Here is a 21,362-nt window from a genome sequence, read left to right as displayed (position 1 = left end):
AGTCTATTCTTTCTGAAAAATGAATTCTTTTTGTGTTGATATTTACTTTTCCGTTTTTATGTTTTAAACAATTCAATCCAAACTCATAATTACGGAAACTGTTGAATGACAGTTCGATAGCACTAATCTTTGTGGGCACGATAAATTCCCGGATAAATATTTCCAAATCTTTTGCTACTTGACGCTTTACCACTTCAACAAGTATGCCAAATGGTTATAAGACCGAATGTGTATAAACATATGGTGCACTTTCTCTAAACTCTTTTAATTTATATTAATTAGTTTATGTTTATTGCGTTTATCTCTTCACCTCCTTTATTCCTTTATCTTATTCTTAATCTTTAACATAAATATTTTAAAAAGTAAAAATATTTTATAAATTAACGCAAATTTTGAATATCACAATTTACTTCTCTTGTATTTGGAGTCAGTTAGTCAACAATAGCTATTATTTTGTACAGGAACATAAATAGATGCAAGGTTGAAGATTGTGATTCTATGTGTTATGCAAGTAATTGACTCAAGTGTTTTAGATGATGACACCTTTTCCAATGGTTGTTGGTGATAAACTACGTCAAATAAAGCAAAAGAACTACAAGTGTAAAGTGGTGATCTTAAAGTTGTGATCTTGAAGATGCGAAAGTGTGAAAGCTCTCCTGAATCTTGCGCTTAGCATTTTATCTGTTAATTATAAATGATATAAGAGTATTTCTTGAGGTATTACGAAAAATGCGCAAATACACACACACACACAATATTTCCAACCTATCATCTTTTTGATAAAATATTTTAAAACCAATTCGGATAAGTTCTTAAACGATTAGGTAGATTGCTTGATTAATATGAAAACCTAAATACACTATTAAATCGATTAGGAGTCACTTCTAACTGATTAAATCATTGTGCAATGCCTCCTAATCAATTTAGGTGGTTGGTAATTGATCAAAATTTTCTATTTTGACTTGAACTAATAGATTAGTATATGTTTTAATCGATTAAAATATTAAAAAGACACATGCATTTCTTTCTTCTTTTAGCCATATTGTTTCCTATATAAAAGAGACTTCTCCTCATTTCGAAATACACTAGTTTTATGAATAGAAACTTTCTACTATCTTTCTAACTCTCATTCTTTTACGATGTTCATTTTCACTAGAGTTGCCTTAATGCTAAAAGAGTGAAAGTAGTACTAGTGCGGTGTTGTGTTGTTATTGTTTATCCAAGAGCGTAGTTCTCTTATGATTCTTTTGTAATAGATTTGGAGGTTGCAAGTTACACCTATAAAAAGTATGGGTGAAGGTTATTGAGCTAAACTTGTGTCAAAGTTCTAGTTGTGAAAGTTATTGAGTTAAGCTTATGTAAAAGCTCTGGTTATTAAGACATTGAGTTGAGCCACTGTAAAAATCCAGATTGTTTGTGAAATAATCACTCTTACTAAATTGAAGCTATAAATTGAACCAGTTTTAATGGAGTTGGTGTGCCCAAAACATAATATTTTCCTTCTATAATTTAATATTTTGTTCTTAAAAAAAATTAAGCACATAATATGCATGCATGCATGCAATGTCTATGTAAACCTTCAGAGAACACGGTCTAGTAAAAGTTATTGTGTCGGAGTTTTTGTAAATATGGGCTAGTATTGTTGTTAATATGATATATTAAATTGTGAGCCTCACATTTTAACCAAATAAGTGATGTTTATCTAGAATAGGAACTAATAATATGTGTTGATTCATGAAGCAATTCACTTAGAATACTTTTATAACCTAATGATTTAGACATTAGCCAATTTGATTTGATGTTAGAAAATAGAAAGCACACATAAAGCCAAACCATTTATTAAAAATTTAGAACTCAAATGATTCGAGAAAATTTTGATATTATCCCTCAACTTGCTAGCTGTCATGGTCCCCACATTCAACTAGCTTAGTCAATCAATATGATCCCTCTTCTTACCACATTCAAATCCAATCATTTTATACCATTCCATAATAATTATTTATTTACGTGATACTCCTTCCTTCCGTCTCATAATAAGTGTTTTATTTGCATTTTTTTCATGTCTTAAAATAAATGTCTCTTTAGAATAAGTATGCAACATTTATTATTTTTTTTCACTACTATACCCCTATATGTTAACTTCACGTTTTTCAACTAGTCTACTACCTATAATAAATAAGTGTACTTTAGTAAATGATACTAATTTTTTCATTAAAATCAATACATCTAATCATTTTCTTAAGAACCGCGCAAAACTCAAATAAGACATTTATTATGAGACAGAGGGAGTAATTATCAATCTACACTCTATATATACCTCCAAAACTTTGCATGCATTCAATCAAATACATCATTTGGCATATATCTCTCTCTTTCTCTTTCTTTTTTTCTATAGCATTGGTTGGAATAGTATTCTAATAAACCAATAAAACATATTGCTTCAAAATGAGAACTGAAGGTCTTGTTGGATTTCTTCTCCTCTTTGTGGTCACTCTTTTTGTGGCTGCATCCGCTGGTAACTTTAATCAAGATTTTGAAATAACATGGGGTGATGGTCGTGCAAAAATCCTTGAAAATGGACAGAGTCTTAGCCTCTCTTTAGACAGAGCCTCTGGCTCTGGATTTCGTTCCAAAAATGAATACTTGTTTGCAAAAATTGATATGCAACTCAAACTTGTGCCCGGTAATTCTGCTGGCACAGTTACTACATATTATGTAAGCATCTATTTTTTCGTTGGAAAGTCATATTAATTGAAAATGGCCTTGCATGTGTATTTTTATAGTTAATAATTTCACCATATAATAAGGCTGCAAACTAATTTTATTATATAATAACTTTGTAGCACTGCCACATACAATTCTGAGAAAGTGTGTCAGTCTCAGAGTCTAACATCGAAAATTATGATTACGTTTAATTTTTTTTCAAATTATTACGAATGTCGATGTGTCAACGTTGTGTTTCCGATGTCCATATTTTATAGCATAATAACATGTACTAAACTTGTCAATTGTTGCAGCTATCTTCTCTAGGGCCTACTCATGATGAAATAGACTTTGAATTTCTTGGTAACTTGAGTGGCGATCCTTATACCCTTCATACAAATGTATTCACACAAGGAAAAGGGAATAGAGAACAACAATTCCATTTGTGGTTTGACCCCACCAAGGACTTCCACACTTATTCTATTCTTTGGAATCCTCAAAGCATCATGTATATTACATATTCTTGTTTACTTTTTTTTTTTATATTATTTTCCATGTTAATTATACTTTTTGAATTCATATAGATTCTCTGTGGATGGAGCACCAATAAGGGAATTCAAGAATTTAGCATCAAAAGGGATTGATTTTCCAAAGAACCAACCAATGAGAATATATGCTAGTCTATGGGATGCTGAGAATTGGGCCACTAGAGGTGGGCTTGTGAAAACTGATTGGGCCCAAGCCCCATTCACAGCCACATATAGAAACTTCAATGCACAAGTTTGTGTTTGGACTTCTTCTGGCTCTTCTTGTTCTTCCAACAAATCCCCATCTTCTTCATCAACTCAATCATGGTTAAGAGAATCATTGGACTCAAATGGTTTAGCTAAAGTTCAATGGGCACAAAAGAATTATATGGTTTATAACTATTGCACCGATACTAAACGTTTTCCACAAGGACCCCCTTCCGAATGTCTCACATAAAAACTATTATGTGTTGTCTTTTATAAAAAACTCGTATTTAGATCCTCTATAATCACCGCACTATGCATTGATCTCTAGAATGGTTAAATCCAAAAACTCTTTGCACCATGAAGAAGTTAGAGGATCTCTACACGTTTACGTTCGTACATATTTTAAGTGTAACATATTCGTAAACTTTTCTTTCTTTTTATTGTGTAAATTTACAATTAAAACTATATTGATGATTGATGTATACTTGTATATGTATTGTGTATTATTGCATTGTTTGTATGTGAAAAAAGGCATTCATGTATATTATAAAGGCATTCATGTATATTATAAAGGCAATAAATGATGAAATTGTATATTATTTTGTTCAAATATTTAACTGTATGAGTTTAACTTGTTTGTTTTTTTAACTTTTGCAGTTAGATTTTTCTTCTATTGTTGAAATACATAACTCATAAAATTTCCTTGCCTTCAAAATGTCAGAAGATAATAATCATACATTTTTAAAAGGAGTCTTATATAAGGGTAGCAAAATAGTTGTCACCCGTCAAACATGTCCGTTTTGTCCATATATTTTTGCGGAACAGATCAAAATTTTAGTCTACCCTTCTAATATGTCTGTCCATCCATGTTTTTTTTTTTTTAAACACAAAAATTAACAAGATTTTTTGAAGTTTTAGTTTTTAGTGGTGCGAGACACGCATCTCGCCCCATTCCGGCCTCAAATTTTTTTTTTTTAGAATAAGACAAAAAAATTTATCTACACCCTCAATTATATATATCCACTTAGTAGAAATTTTATTTTATTTTTTATACTTTGCAGGGCAGAGATGCCCATTTTCCTAGTTATATGTAAACACTCCAATATTCAAATAGATTCATTAGACATTTCCACATGTGATTTTTTTTAATCTAAATTGTTTAATGTTTAAAAAATGAATGGAAGAATTGACATACAAAATCTATGTAACATTCATAATGAAATTCAATTTGCTACTCAAAAAGTTAATCTTTCAAGTCACAACTGGAATAACCTTGATTGAAAGAATTGACATACAAAAATATTACATTGTTTTCACAATTGTTTCTTCAAAATTTTTAAAGTAAAAAAACAAACAATAAATTAAAATGATATTGTTATTGTAGTTGAAACTCAAAATCTACGATGAAATAAGGGCCTAATGATATTCCTGAAGCAATAAAGAACAGTGTTACAAACTTCAACCATGGACATCAACTAACTGTTGTCAAGCATCCCAAGTCCCAAAATCCCTTCAACATAGCTGAATATTTGTGTTTGTGTTTCTTCTTTTTGATGGATTCAATCATCTCAGTAATGTCATGGTTTCAACTCAAGCAAGATTTTAAACAGCATCTGAAACTTGAAAGTTGTTATAGCAACATCTGCAGATTTATGTGCTTCAAAAGATGAAGAATTTGAGGTTTGTTGAACAGATTCTCAGGTATTCTTATCCTTCCTTCTTGTACATTCAAAAAGTTCAAATAATGTTATTAGTCATTATTTCAAAAATCGGGACCGGCCCAACCTAATGTGAGGTCTAAGACGACTATACAAATGTGATTTTTTTTCATCCACTTTAATTAAATATTTAATTTTTAGAAGTTTTAAGATTTTTTACGACTGAATTTTTTCGTATCTACTGTGAAACTTATGAAACTAATGTAAAATTAAATATGAAATTGGTATTATAATTATATAAATAAAAAAATTTATTCAATAATAATTTATGTATTCAAATTGCTCCAGAAAGTGCGAATTCGGATATACCGTTATTCACTGTTTTGTGATAAAAAGAAATTGTGGTTAATTTACATTGCAACGACAGCCATCAGTATCACAACAAATATACCGACCGAAACTGCGAAAGTCTTTATGCAACCACAACAGTTAACTTAAAATGAAAGAAAAGTAATATAGTACAATTTTAGTACCTCTTATTTCTTTGTCTGGTAAGGAGAACAAGTAATCCAAAGCCCATAATGATTGCAACTTTTATTACCTGAGAGATGAAAGTGTGAAATGTTACTCAAATGCAACATGGGTTAACTTCAAACAAAATCATTGATCAAATTTTGACCACTGTAGCAAATATGAAACCAGTGATTCTTTTTCCAAAAGTACCATTTATCAAGATTTATTCTTACATTTTAAAAATAAATAAGAAAAAAAATTCTAAATTAGAAGTTTATAGTTACCTGATTAAATGGTCCTCCAGAATTTTCATCTTCATTATCATCAAAAGTATTGATTTTTGATTCTTTAATGTCCTGTATCTTTTCATACTTGCTTCCATCAATTTCAGTTTTAATATATGAATTTGAATCTATTTGTCTGTTTGGTATATGAATTTGCTCTTCCTGTTGATCTTCATTTCTTGCATTTGAATCTATTTGTCTGTTTGGTATATGAATTTGCTCTCTACTTTCTTCAATATGTTCTGGAACCTCTTGCAAGTCTCTTACCAAAGAAGCACTTTTCGACTTTTCTTGTAAGCCTATTGGATCTATGTTCAATGACTTATCTTGCTCGAAGTGCCGAGTCTCAGAAGGATCTTTCTTTTCCATTGGACTCATCACTTGAAATTTTGTTGGAGGTGGTTTAATATGAGACTTCATATCCTGTTTCAAAATTCACTTGTTGAAAAACTTATGCCGTGTTTGGATAAACATTTTAGCCGAACGCTCATAGCATAAGCGCATATCATGTGCTTATGTATAAACTATATCAATATCAAAAGATAAAATATTGTCAAATTATTTTCATATAAGCTAACAATCCTAAGAGCAGTTAAAAATGTCTTAAGTAGTTTCTAGAAGTTTTTTCGAACAATCAAACACATGCTTATGCCAGCAGATAAAGTCAAACAAACGAATCTATACAGGCCTAAATGTACCTTAGGCAGACCACTTTCAAAAGCACTTATCATTTTCTTAACATTGCTAGGAGTTCTTCCTAGGCGAGCCTTCTTCTCCGAGTTTGGAAGAACGGCATCCTCTAGATTATCTTGTATTGGATTATTTGTTGAAGAACTAACTTTTTCAGAGCTTAAAAAAATCACCATTTCTTGTGAACTAGTAGCTCTCTGAGGATGATTCTCAGATGGTGGCTGATTGGCAGGCTTGTTACCTCCATTCTCTAAAGGAATGAGATTAATTTCTTGTGACACGGGTTTTATCGATGAGGTCTTGTTATATTGATCTGCAATGTTCTAAAACATGTAAAATGACCATTAAACAAACAATAGTACATTTACCAATGTCTTCTTGTTAGGATAAAAAGAAACATTTGAATAAATGACGCAAAAATGGACACAAGGTATGGAACTCGAATTCCCTGCAGTCATTGATAGACCAGACGGACATGGATCCCTTGACTGCAGGGGATCTAGGTTCCCAGACATGACGTTATCAGCTGGAAACCAGTAGTAATTTAAGAAAATGAAAGTTATTAATGTTGATATTTTGTCAGACAGTGACATGTGTCTGATACCAGACACGCCTTTAATCTGAAGTGTCAGTGCTACATTGAAAGAGATTGTGGAAAATTGATTAATCCTTAACTGAGTTTAGCTGTTTCTGATCAAGTTCAACCTCAGCCTCAGCAACATTTGTAGTGGAACTTTCTTTGTCATTGGAGAAATCAACGGGACTTTGCAATTGAGAAACTTTTTCATGTTGAAGGTATTGATTTGGTGATGATTCTTGAGAAGATGGAGCACTTAAAACATCAGGAAAAAGCCTCTGAGGGAATGTATGTAGGACCAAATTCATAACTATCAAAGATTATTTTATTTTATATCATTTCATTTCTGATTTAAATGTCGATTTTTTCTATAATCAGTTAAGTAAGATCAAACCTGAGACCTCATCACTCGTGCGGAAAGGTAAAGCCGCATTGCTATTAAGAAGCACATCCTGTTTTTTCTTTAATGCAGTCTGTCTCTAATAAATCATATAAAAAAAGTTAGTTTGAACACAAAGTTACCAAGACCTTTAATTTGTAATGTTTAAGAAACTTGAGAAATGAGTACCATCATACGAATTTTGTCGCGCTCTTCATCGCTTAGTACAACCTGTAGTTTCAAATGCAAGTAACCTTCCCCGAGCGGAAACGTGTCTTCCCAAACACCTTTCTCTAATATCATTCTGATATGTACTCCTGCCAGTTATTTACTGCATCATGTTAGAAACATTCAATCTTTGATCAAATTTGAAAACATAATTAATCAATTTGAATATTATCAATCAAAGATAACCTGCACGCGATATTTCATTCCCTTCAAAATCATGAATTTTAAAAATCAAATCATCGCGGAGACTAGCTATGGGACTGAAACACGACAACAAACAAATTACATTTATCAACTACTTATTTCCTTTAATACATAAATATAAATAAATGCTGCTGCCAAAGATTGAACTCTAGACGAACACTGTACACTATTTAATTCAACTAGCACATAACTACTTTAGGTTAGGACTTCAATATAAAAAAAAAAATAAAGAGTTTTTGAATTAATCTTACAAGGAAAAGTTTCCTTTGTCACTGATTTGGTACTCAATTTTTCCCATGGAAGCTGCATTTATCAAACACTGTTACAATTGGCACTTAAATTGAATGAAAGGAGAGTAAGGACAAATATAAAAAAGTAAGAACAATTGCATACCTCTTATGGGTGTTGATGAAGAAAATGGAAGATCCATGAATTCAAGTACTGTAAAAAGATGAATAAAGTGAAGTAAAAAAAAATTAATAAAAAATAAAAATCACCATGGATGCTAAGATGCTTGAATTTTACATACTACAGAGAATTTAGTACCTGAAACAAGGATTGTTCCTGGCATTGCAGGGTGCAGAATTCAATAAAGATTGGCCAAACAAGAGATGGTGGAACTAAACAGTAACTGTATATGTATATACTTAACCCTTCTGTATATAGAAAATTTTCACTTTTTTGGTTAAGTGGTGGGAAATTTGGATGGGATGGTGGGAAGAATGGATATGGTTAGATTTTGGATGAAACCTGCTCTTGTGTGGTCCTTTCATTTATTGGCCATAAAAGCTTGATAGGAAATTTCACATTTGTCTCATTTGTCAATTGTAGTGACTTGTCATATAGTGTGCATGTAACTAGATGTGAGTATGTCATTGGTGGTGGTAAATTGTAGAGGTACAATACAATTATTGCTGAAACTGTTAAATATATTACTAAATAAATATGGTAGTTTATTCATGTTAGAAGAGATTAAATACTGATCTATATAACATGAATTAAAGGAGGTAAAATCCTGTAAAAGAATATTTTTTCAGTCATATATCATGATGGGTTTTATTTTGACTGGTTGTTTTCAAGATAGATATATAATACTACTTTTTAAAAGAAAGGTTATATTAGTTTCTCTATTTAACCAGGTTTGAAAATAATGCTTCAGCATGAATATGATTGTAGCTTGTGGATAATTGGTAATGGCTTAAATGTTTATTTTGGAATACTAATTGGCTAGATTATATCATTAATGACATGCTTAACATTCCTAATTCTCAAATTCAATCTAAAACTTCGACCACTCAGACCGACGAATTGGTGTACTCTTGTTAGATGCTCATTTCAACTGTTGGAATACATCCTAGGGTCCTTCTAACCGAGCGTCGCGTCCATCGGAGGTTCTTTTAACCGCCGTTTATATATAATAAGTGTGATTTCACGTCACACCAAAGTACAACTCATCACACATATGCATGTTTCTTTTCTCTAAAATCACTAACATGGACGTTGGAATGCTACATTGCAGGTACACCCCATCACCAACCATCAGAGTCCTCCATCGTTGTATCAGAGACCTTCCATGGTGTACCTTATCAACATAATACCCATTTCTTGTTCCATATCAGAGTAGTGGTGTCATCAATGGGAATCGTCTTTTGATTCTTATAAAATTCCACGACAATTTCTTTTATTTCTATTGTTGTGTTGCCATAGCCATTTCTGTTAACCGATCTATTCATTGTTAGATTCTCTAACTGTCACCAATGGCCATAGCTCCAAGCTTTCTAGAGTGGCTGCAGGTCTTTGAAGGGTATTCAAATGTAAATGAGGAGTGTAATCTGGTTCAAAAATCCTTTTACAAGGCTCAAGGCATTGAAATTATGATTAAAGTAACGTTTATCAAAATGAAAGTGTGCTCTCTAGTGCAAAAACGGTATGAATCTTTGGACAATGATCAAACCCCTTGTGTAATGCATCAAGTCTTTGGACAATGATCAAACCCCTTGTGTAAGCATCAAGTCTTTGTGTAATGCAGGTGTTTGGAGGATATTCAGATGCAAACGAGGAGTGTAATATGGTTCAAAAATCCTTTTACAAGGCTCAAGGCATTGAAATTGTGATTAAAGTAACACTAATCAAAATGAAAGTGTGCTCTCTAGTGCAAAAATGGTATGAATCTTTGGACAATGATCAAACCCCTTGTGTATTGCATCAAGTCTTTGTGTAAAAGCTCAATATATTATGCTGAGATTTGGAAGCAAGATAACCTCCAAAGCAAATATCTCAAGGTATGGTTGAGGTTTGGACATGAATTTTGACATGAACTTAGACCTTCAAACAACTTCAATATATCAACTTCATCTCTTTGAAACTTCTAGCTCAAGTAAAAGAAATTCATGCCCTTGGAATTTTTGGAAAGGTGAGATCACCCTCTATAACTTTCATGTTGAACACTTGACTTGAATCAAATTGGATCATACAGAAATTAGCCAACAAAATTAGAAAAAATGACTGTTTGATACTTAGAAAAATTTATAAGTGTTTGAACATTTTTGTAACTTTGAAACACCAACTTGATCAATCCATAACTTCAAATCCTTATGAAATTTTTGATCAATTCCTTCTACAATATTGAAGTATGAATTATTATATTTAAGTAGATACTTTGGGAATGAAAAATGATGACTTGAGTAAGAAGTTGCAAGCTTGCAAAGTGGGCAACATGAACATGAGATTTCATAACTTAGAAAAATTTTCAACTTCTTCGTTTTTGCCCTTTTGACAAGTTATCTTCAATTGTGTGATTTCTCTTGATCAAACTCAACCATCCACTATTTTTTTTATGATTTTCAACTTGAGAAGTCCATATTTGACCAAAAATCCCAAAAGTCAAACATTGACCTTGAGCAGTTGACTTTTCATCAAATGAATTCCAATCTTTCCAATAACAATGGATCAAGCTCCCTTAGCCAATATAGACACATGAGGGAACTATGTGTAAGTATTTGAGAACTTTGAATCATGTTTAAAACCATTAGATCATGCCTTGGTCCAAAAGTCAACAATCCATTAATCTTGGTCAAAACCCTAATTTTGGTGAACCAGATGAATTAGAATTTGATGATCTTGAATAGATGCACACTTGAACTTGAATATTGATGAAGTGAAATCACTTGATCACATTTAGAAGTTTGAATCATCTTGAGGGGCACCACATAATTACTTGAGATCCTTGATCCAACACACCTACCTTTTGAAAGAAGCAAATAAACAACACATATCTTTTTATATTTTGAGGTTAGTGATATAGAATGATGCATGAGGATTCATTGATGAATGAAATGATGTTGATCTCACTCTTTTGAACTCAATGCAAATGAAGTGGTGTATTAGGGTCAAAAATTAAGGTATGACACTTAGCCAGATTGATATTTCCCAATATAAAATCTCACATCGATTCTTGGTAAGCCTGTTCAAAACCCCGGTTCGTGGGCATATACTTCTAAAAGAACATAATTTAAGAAGCCTTGGCATATCTGGATGCAAATTTATGGAAATAAGCTATTAACAATGAGATAGATTCTTAAGAATCTAACATGACGTAGCCTTTAGTAGACTTGCCTCCTAGTTACAAACAATCGGTTGTGAATGGGTTTTGAAAAAGAGACTAAAACCTCATGGAATAAAAGAAGAAATCTATATGGACCAACAGAAGGGTTTGTGAGTATTGAAAAAGAAAACAATATCTGTAAGTTAGATAAGTCTTTGTATGGTCTAAAACAAGCTCCAAATTAATGGCATGAAATGTTTGATAACTTAATGATATCGAATGGGTACGAAGTGAATGAAAGTGACTAATGTGTTTATTACAAATTTAAAAATGAAATTTGTACTATCATATGTATATGTCTCTGTGTAGACGACTTACTCATATTTGGATCAAACCTTCGTGAAGTTAATGATGTGAAATCATTGTTGTACAACAACTTTGATATTAAATACCTCGAAGAAGCTAGTATGATTCTTGGTATCAAGATCACTAGATCCGAAAAAGGAATTTATTTGGTAGTCTTAGGTATGTTAGTAATTGTACTAGACCTGGGATTGCATATGTCGTAGGATTATTGTGGAGGTTTACAAGTAGACCTAGTAATGAGCATTGGAAAGCTAGTGAAAGAGTCATGCCTTAAGAGGACTATAAATCTCAGTTTACATTATCATAGATTTTATGTTGTACTTGAAGGTTATAGTGATGGGGATTGGAACAAGTTAGCAGATGATTCCAAAGAATCTAGTAGCAATATATTAACTATTGTTGGAGGAGCTTTACCTTGGAATTCCAAGAAACAGACTATCCTAGCTCAATGTACCATAGAGTCTAGAATAATAACATTAGCGACTGCTAGTGAGAAAGCATTTTGGTAAAGATGTTTGCTACTGGAGTCCCTTTATTGAAAAAAAAAACCCATGCTTATTGTGTTGATCCACTATGATAGTACCATAGGTATTGTAAAATTTGAAAATCTTTATTATAATAGTAAGTGACGTCAAAAAAGAAAGAAGCACAACAATGTTAGAGATTGTATCTCTAAAGGAGCTGTAAGAATGGATTATGTACGCACTTGTGAAAATTTAGCAAATCCCTTGCTGGAAGGATTAGTTAGAGAGAAAGTCCATAGTTCATCCAAGAAGATAGGACTAATGATCATAATGGTAACCAGACGTAATATACTGTAGATTCCAAGAAATATGTTCAATGGATAATAACAAGTTGCAAGTAATATGAGGTGATAATGCTAATACAAATAAGAGGAGCATAAATCCCAAAGAGATAAGAGGATGAGATAATAAAAACTCTTAATGAGATATATATTTTGTATGATGGAGTACGTAGCTACATGAGTATTCTTGGAAGACTCACCTATGTGATTCTGGAACTTCGATAAGTTCCTATGAAATTTCGAGGAAAAATTTCTAGAGCCTTCGTTAAACCGGGATAGATGTGTAAGGCCATTAAAACACGAGATTTTAGAATACTCCTTAAGAAAAGGTTTTGCACGAGTTTGATGTCTAAGATAGATTTCAGGACAATTGTGTCACACTTGTTGAATTGGAGTCCTACTTGCTATGTAAAAGTTCAAGATATAGACATCTTTATTTATGCATAATCTTAGAAACATTTAACGTTTCTTCAAAAATCACTTTTTTTAAATTCAAGGAGGGGGATTTTTAGAAATCAAAGGATTAATGGAGAATTGGAAAGGATTGTTTGTTTTAAGGTGACAATAAATAAGCACAAGTTAGAGCTAGTATGTGTAGAGGTTAATTTGAAAAAGTCCATTAAAGTCCCACATTGGAGGGATACCATACTTTATTATATATATATATATATATATATATATATATATATATATATATATATATATATATATATATATATATATATATATATATATATATATATATATATATATGGAAGGTTGATATCTGGTGGTGTGTCACAAGGGGTACACAATTTTTTGAAAGGGTGAGGACACACCACCATGAACCATAGCATGCACACTCCCACTGTCGATGGCATATATCCAACTGACTGGCTCGACTCGATTCTGACCAAAGTTGGGATTGGGTGATCCATTATTTTTTTGGTATTTGAAATGTTGAGAAATATTTAATATTAATTAATTTGAATGTTGTATATTAATTAATATTAATTATTTAATTGGTTATATGTCATTAATGGACCCTGTTTGTCTTATCTTCCACGCTAACCCTAATTGTTGATCAATTATGCCTTGCCTTCCACGTTTCTTTGTTGTCCAATTTATATAACGGCTAATTTTGGGCTGAATCCACTCCATTCTCCCCATGTTTTCTCTCTGTCGTGTCTATTTTTCTCTTATAAATATAGGTATTCCCATCTCATTCTTTTCACTCTCTATTTCTGCATTCCAAAATCTTTCTTCTCTCTTGTCTCTGATTCATCTATAATTTTCTTTTTTGTTTTTCATTTTGAGTGGCTTGTTCACTCCATTTATGAATGATATAAAAACCAGATACTAAGAGTGGTATTTATATCATATTTTATTGGTCATAATGCGATAAGAAGATGTAATTCTAAATCGATTATCTACCATGCAAGTAGTAATCAAATACTATAAAATTGGATTGTTTTATAATAGAGGTGACGTGGTTGAATATCTGAGTTGTGAAATTTTGGAAAATTCCGTTAAACATCTTCAAGAGAGAAACCTAGTCTGCGACTCGCACTACTACAATACATATCCACGGTGAAGATATATTACCACATCCATTTATTTACTGTGGTAATATCTTACTTTTTACACGCATTATTTTATTTTATTTTGTTAAGAAACATTTCACCATGGTTCTTAAATCCAACCATTATCATAGAAATTGGGTGACAAGTTTCGAATCACAACATCAACATTTTTCTATTTTTTTCAATAAAAATAAGTGTGTGACCCTTGACATTACGATACGTTATCATTCGTTGTTTGTTGTTCATTTCTTGTTCTCTCTCTCTCTCTTCCTCCCCCCATCTCTCTATGTGGTACTGATACTGCTTTCTGAAAGTTTATGTTCTTCTCCAGGATTTCATTTTTAACATAATGACATTGTGATGTGTATTATCCATGTTTTGTGACAATAACTTTTTGTAGTTACATACTCATTGTTGGTTTGTTTTTTATGTTATTAAAGGAAGTAAATGGCAACAGACACTAAGAAGAGAAAATTCTTTTATTTATTAAGAAGTCATTACATTTTGGATCCTCAGCAGATGTGCCTACATTAGATAATTTTATTCTTCATCTCTATCTTCTTCCACTTTGGAGGCCCCAACAGATGTTACTACTCCTTCAGACTTTTAAATCGTTGAAGCTTCCTCAGACTTTTATTTCTCTTCCTTTGCTTGTTTCTTCATCAGCTTGGTAATCTCATTCTTAAAATCTCTTTTTTCAGTGTTATACAACTTTAGTTTACGTTTATCCATTTTAGTTGTAATGTGATCGGGATTATTATACAAACGTCACTACAACATTTTTGGCCTACGGCCACGCTAAGTTTTTCCACAACTCAAAAACTGTGGCCACATACAAGCTTTGGCCAGGGTTTTCAAATCGTAGACATATGTTTTGAAACATTGAATCCGGAGTGTGAAACTGTGGCCTTTTCTTCATTTGCTACGGTTTAAAAACTGTAGATATTTTAAGCCGCAAATAAAAAACGCAACATTATAATTTTCACTTCAAACTGTGGCCCAAGCCCAAAAATATATACCCCGCCAAAACTTCCTTTTTTTTAGTTTCCCTCTCGTTAATTATTTTCTATTCTAATTTTTTTAGATTAAAAAAAGGAAAAAGAAAATTGAAAACGTAAAATACAAGTGTCATATGTCTAACCTAATTTTGTTCTAAACCTAGAAGATACCCATTCCTCAAAAAACCCATCACCACTCTCATCCCATCAATCTCTCTCTGCAACACACCAACCTTTAAACCATCTCCATCAAATGCGCCGCCACGAACCAAGCCCAGCCACAAACCCAAACCCAACCCCAATCCTCAGATCGCGTCTTCAACTTCGCTGCCGTACCTGTCACCCTCCCTGAAAACGTCCTTCGTAAGGCCCAATCAGAGCTCTATAGCTGGCGTGGATCCAGTATGAGCGTTAAGGAAATGAGTCATAGATGTAAAGAATTTCTTTCCATTATTAAAAAATCAGGGTCAGATCTGTGTACCCTTTTGGATATCTCCTCGGAATATTTCGTTCTTTTCCTCCAAGGCGGCGCCACCACTCAGTTCGCTGACAATGCTTTTTGTTACCATATAGTTAATGATATAGTAGAGTTTATTCGTAGATAGTTGAAAAGTTATACTTACCTGGAATAATGAAATTAATAGGTCAAACAAATGTTATTGTGCTTCTATTTGACTAATGTTTTGTTGTGTAATTCGCAGGAAGCCGAGGTTAAGAAAAACATATCAAGATTTTCTGGTTTTTTGTGTCGTATGAAAATGAGGTATGCTTGTAAGCAGGGGTGGCAAAACGGGCCCGGCCCGTTGGGCATGCCCGTTTTACCCGCACTTTAGTGCGGGGCGGGCTAAGGTTTTAGGCCCTCACCCTCTAATGTGACCGCCCCGCCCCGCCCCGTTTTCAACGCGGGCTTTTGCGGGCATGTGCATTTTCATAAATTTTTATGTTTTTAGGCTTAAAAGGTGCAATGCCCGCGGGCTTTGCCCGCCCCGCCCTCACTTTTTTGCGGGGCGGGGCTAGGTTTTAGGCCCGCATCTTCAACTATGCCCGCCCCGCCCCGCCCCGTTTATTTGCGGGCTTTTGCGGGGCGGGCTAAACGGGCGCGGGCATGCCTGTTTGCCACCCCTACTTGTAAGTAACTTGCAACCAATTCATATATATAAAAAATGAGTGTTCTAAAACCAAGTATTGTTACTGCAGGAAAAGAAAATGATTAAAGAGAAGTTGCTCAATATCTACGATGTGCTTGACACACCCATGGTCTTGCTCCATACCTACAATCATGTTAGATGTGTGTTTTAAGTTATTGATTCTTCTCCTTAAAAATCAGCTTCTCCTGTATAGTATTTTGAGTGCGAGCTAGCTGTTCTGATATTGGTTCTTTCTTTATTTGAATCAACGTGTTGTTTCGCTGCAGTAGTTGCACATATTGGGTTTGCTCCATTGCAATGCTTGAATATGTTTCCATGTCTTGTTCATTATGTTTCATTATTTGGTTTACTTGATATCTAAATGGTGTATTTTGTATGTTTTTAATGCTTTTATGCAGGGTTGCAGCTGTTATGGCGTTACATTATTGTTTTTACTGTGATATACTGGTCATGTAATGTCTCATTTGATGTAGCTCGTAATTGAAAATCATATATTCTATAGTTTTAGAATTTGTAAGTTAATTAATGTTAGAAACATCGTAGTTCTAACTTATTATATTATTAGTTTGGTGAAAAAAGTAACAAGCTTCCAATTATTAAATAATAGAGGATTGAAAAATGAAAGGAGGAGAATTTAATTTCCCCAACTAAATTAGTTAAAAATCAAATCGTCTAGGTATCTATCTAGTTTAAAGTGCACACACTCATTCTGAAACATTGAAATGTTTTTGGAAAAAATAAAAATCGTTGAACTGAAAAACATAACCAAAATCAATCACAGTATCAATCTAGTCAAGCATGATACCATCGAACCCAAAAAAATGTACCTTTTCCAAAAGTTGAATCATAATTTACTGCTCCATGTGATCTTGTTTAAACTATGAATATTGGACTCACTTCAGTGGTTTGAATCAAATTTTTTTCTTAGTTTAACTAAAAAAGTGTGAACTGGTAGTAATTAGTACCATATAAATTGAGAACCCCTAGCTTCCAAGTTGTAGCACAACACAACACACTTCCTTCATTCAGTTTTTTTCTAGTCACTCTCACTCTCAGTATTAAAATGGGAGGAAACAACAATCAAAGAAAGTCAAAGTCATCATGGTCTGTTTTCAACATTTTCAAATCTAACAGTAACAAGCAAAGAGGAGGAGGAGGGTACTATGATCATGCTGCTTATGATAACAAAGTGTGGCATAGTAACAAAGACAGAGGTAGTTGGGGTGTGGTTGATCCTGCCATGAGAGCTACAACTTTCATTGCTCAATACAAGAAAAGAATTTATGAATCTGAAATTCATTGGCGACCTCAAATCGAGCAGTAGGATTCCATTTGATTTGTTTGTTTCTCTATGTTGTAAATTGTATTTAATTATTGATTATAACTTGTTGTTAATGTACAAAACACATAAGATAGAAAGGGATAAAATCCATTGATGGTGAAACTAAGTTTTTACAGAATGAAGAAGAAGAAGCTAGTTTTATATTACAGCTAGCTCTTCTCTAAAAAGGAAAAAATAATTGTGGTAACTAACTCACAGTAAAAACGGAAAAAGGGCCCTTAACTAGAAAAGGTAAATAGGCTTACAACAGGAAAAGCCCAAATAACCTAAGGATAGCCCAAATGTATTTAACATCCCCCCTAAGGTGGACTGTGTAGATTACAAAGGCCAAGCTTGGTAAGAATGCCGATCAGTGCAGGAGCATGAAAAGGCTTGGTAAACAAGTCAGCAAGTTGATTAACACTTGAAACAGGGAGAAGGTGGATGAGCTTGGAATTGATCATTTCACGAACCACATGACAATCAAGCTTAATATGTTTAGTCCGTTCATCAAATGAGGGGTTGTGAGCAACGTAGATAGAAGATTGGTTATCACAGTAAATGGAAGCCGGTTTAGAAAAGTGAATATGGAAGTCCTGAAACAGGTTATGCAACCATTGAATTTCACAGGTAAGAGAGGCAAGAGATCTGTATTCAGATTCTGTAGTGGATCTGGACACAATATGTTGTTTCTTTGATTTCCAAGATATTAGAGAGGAACCAAGTAGAACACAAAAGCCTGAAACCAATCTGCGAGTATCAGGGCATCTTCCCCAGTCTGAATCAGCAAAGGCACTGAGCTGGAGTGTACTGGATGCTGAAAAAAGGATACCACAGGATGGACATGATTTTAGGCATCTGATGAGATGAATGGGAGCATCATAATGAGGTTGGAGAGGTTTGGAAAGAAACTAACTAAGATGTTTTAGAGAAAAACAAATATCAGGCCTACTATTTGTTAAATATATCAAACGTCTAATGAGCCTCCTGTAAATGGTAGGGTCAGCAATTGGAGGTCCATCAGATGCATTCAGTTTCATAGATGGATCAAAGGGGGTGGTGGAGGGTTTGGAGGCAAGGTGACCAGTGTCTTGTAACAATTCAAGGGTATATTGTCTCTGATTGAAAAAGATGCCCGAGGTATTTCTGTCAATTTCAAAACCCAAGAAATATATCAAAGGGCCTAAATCTTTGATTTTGAACTTATTATCCAAGGAATGTTTGACAGAGTTAATGGCTTCTATAGAATCTCCATCCAGGATAAGGTCATCAACATAGACAAGTATGAGAGTGAAAGTATAAGGTGTGGATTTAGTGTAAAGGGAGTGATCAGATTCAGAGTATTTAAAACCAAGTGAAAGGACAAATGAAGACAATTTGGAGTACCACACTACCACTTCCTGTTGGCCTGCTTGAGACCATAGATAGATTTGTGGAGCTTGTAAACTTGAGAAGAAGATGAAGCAGAGTAGCCAGGTGGGTTGGTCATGTAGACTTCTTCCTTGAGATCCCCATGTAAAAAGGCATTGTTGACATCAAGCTGAGCTAGATGCCAACCTTTAATGGCTGCAATGGAAAGAAGAACACGAATGGTGGTAATTTTTGCTACAGGTGAATAAGTATCAAAAAAATCAATACCTTCAAGTTGAGTGTATCCCTTAGCAACTAAACATGCTTTGTACCTTTCAATACAGCCATCAGTGTTATACTTAATTTTATATACCCACCTACAACCAATGGGGATTTTTTCTTGGTGAAGATTCACAATAGTCCAAGTATGGTTGTCAGCAAGAGCTTGTAGCTTAGCACTCATAGCTTGCTTCCAACAGTCAAGTTTATTGGCTTGGGCAAAGTTTTTAGGTTCTTGTTGGGAGGATAAGGAAAAACAAAAAGCTTTGTAAGAAGAGGTGCAATTATCATAGGAAAGGACATAGGATAAGGGATAAGAGGCATTAAATGTAGGATGGGTGGTGGTAGAATGGAAGCAGTGATAGTTTGCAAGGTAAGAGGGAGGAATAGTGGCTCGTGTGGAGTGTCTAGTGGGTAAAGGAGTGCTAGGGTTAGAGACAATGGTCTGTGCAGGTTCAGTGCCTGCAGACTGTGAAGGGGCAGACCCTGCATATTGTTCAGGATAAAAAAAAACAGGCTGGGGTGTGGCAGACTGTGAAGGTGCAAAGACTGCAGATTGGTCAGGATCAGAAACAGCAGTCTGAGACTGTGTAAGGGTAGCAGGAGAAGAGGTTGACAAGTGAGGAATAGGAGTGTTATCAAGGGTAAGGGAAGGATAACTAAATGAGGTCTGAGCTGGTGGATATATGTGTGCAGTGGGAGGAGGGAGGAAAGAAGGGATAGGTGTGTCATCTACATTTTGAGTGAGGTTAGGGCAAGTTGTTTGAGATGGAACAATTTTGAAAGGAAAGAATGACTCATAAAAAACAACATTTCTGGAAAGAAAAATGGCATGACTGGATAAATCATAGAGGATAAATCCTTTAACACCTTCTTTATAGCCAAGAAACATAGACTTTCTGGCTCTGGAATCAAATTTGGTCCTATGGGCTTCAGTAGAAGTAGCATAACATAGACAACCAAACACCTTTAAATGCATATAAGATGGGGATTGTTTGAATAAAATTTCATAGGGACTTTTTAGGTTTAAAAGGGGTGATGAGAGCCTATTGATAATGTGTATGGCATGTTGCACACAATAGTTCCACATAGAAAGAGGAACTTTGGAGTGGAAATGTAGAGACCTTGCCACATTAAGAATGTGTTGGTGTTTTCTTTCCACCACACCATTCTGCTGTGGGGTCTCAGGACAAGATTTATGATGGAGAATGCCTTTGGAAGAAAGGAAAAGGGCTAAGGTTAGGAACTCAGTTCCATGGTTAGATCTAAGGCATTTAAGAGAGGTGCCAAACTGATTTTCAATATAGGCAATAAAGTTGGTAAGGTGAACTTTGGTTTGGTCTTTGGTTTTTAGAAAATTACCCAAGTATATCTTGTGAAATCATCCACTAGGGTTAAAAAATATCGTTGTCCTAGAAGAGAAATAGTAGAATAAGGCCCCCATAAATCAGCATGCAACAATTCAAAGGGTGCAGTAGTGTGAATATTACTAATAGGAAAAGAAAGTTTCTTTTACTTTGCATTATGACATGAATCACAAGGTGCCAAAAAAGGTTACAAGGGATAAAAGGAAAAAGCCTAGATATATTTTTCAAGCCTATAGCAGATATGTGGCCTAAACTGTAATGCCAAAGTTCAGAGGAATTATTATTGACATTATTACAAACAGAATTTTGTCTATGAGATTCAAGGATGTAGAGACCTTTGTGAAAATTAGCTATCAAAGTAGACAGAATCGCGGTCCGACTCGTAGGATCGGACAATTCTGCGATCTTGTAACCCTCCGCCGTGCTGGAGTATGGACAGAATCGGAAATTGTATGGCGCGGCCAGGATCGCCGCTGAAGCACGTGAAATCGCCGGAAACAGCGCTTCTGCACGATCCCAAAAAACCCATGAATTTGGGTCCGCGGGTCGGGTCCGCGGCCCGGTTTAGAAAACCCTAAAAATACAAAAAAACAACGCTTCATCTCTTTTTTTTAAAACCTCCTTTTATTCAATAATAAATATATTACAGGCA

The 21,362-nt window shown here is 34.0% G+C and overlaps 2 protein-coding genes across 7 annotated transcripts; one reads left to right on the top strand and one right to left on the bottom strand.

Moving 5' to 3' along the window:
- The first annotated feature begins 2,334 nt into the window (after positions 1-2,334).
- On the top strand, positions 2,335-4,068 carry LOC131631845 (probable xyloglucan endotransglucosylase/hydrolase protein 23). Its single transcript, XM_058902622.1, has 3 exons — positions 2,335-2,715; positions 3,018-3,211; positions 3,288-4,068. The coding sequence occupies exons 1-3, from the start codon at positions 2,446-2,448 to the stop codon at positions 3,685-3,687; spliced, it is 864 nt and encodes a 287-aa protein (XP_058758605.1). The 5' UTR covers positions 2,335-2,445; the 3' UTR covers positions 3,688-4,068.
- A 698-nt stretch (positions 4,069-4,766) lies between these two features.
- LOC131631843 (uncharacterized) lies at positions 4,767-8,750 on the bottom strand. Of its 6 annotated transcripts, none has more exons than XM_058902617.1 (11): positions 8,517-8,750; positions 8,364-8,411; positions 8,222-8,273; positions 7,953-8,026; positions 7,728-7,855; positions 7,554-7,638; positions 7,258-7,469; positions 6,591-6,905; positions 5,893-6,315; positions 5,629-5,696; positions 4,767-5,153 (listed from the first exon to the last, which is right to left on the bottom strand). In XM_058902617.1, exons 1-11 carry the CDS (start codon positions 8,539-8,541, stop codon positions 5,135-5,137), a joined length of 1,449 nt encoding a protein of 482 aa, XP_058758600.1. In that variant the 5' UTR covers positions 8,542-8,750; the 3' UTR covers positions 4,767-5,134. The 6 variants fall into 6 exon arrangements, with proteins under 6 accessions (XP_058758600.1, XP_058758601.1, XP_058758599.1 ...); XM_058902618.1 differs by having other exon boundaries at positions 4,767-5,156; positions 7,258-7,437; positions 7,561-7,638; XM_058902616.1 differs by having other exon boundaries at positions 4,767-5,156; positions 8,517-8,749.
- Positions 8,751-21,362: the final 12,612 nt, after the last annotated feature.

The sequence above is a fragment of the Vicia villosa genome, unplaced genomic scaffold (genome assembly GCF_029867415.1).
Source record: "Vicia villosa cultivar HV-30 ecotype Madison, WI unplaced genomic scaffold, Vvil1.0 ctg.000874F_1_1, whole genome shotgun sequence".
NCBI lineage: Eukaryota > Viridiplantae > Streptophyta > Magnoliopsida > Fabales > Fabaceae > Vicia > Vicia villosa.
The sequence above is the reverse complement of the archived record's forward strand: the minus strand, read 5'-3'. Positions and strand labels throughout refer to the sequence as shown.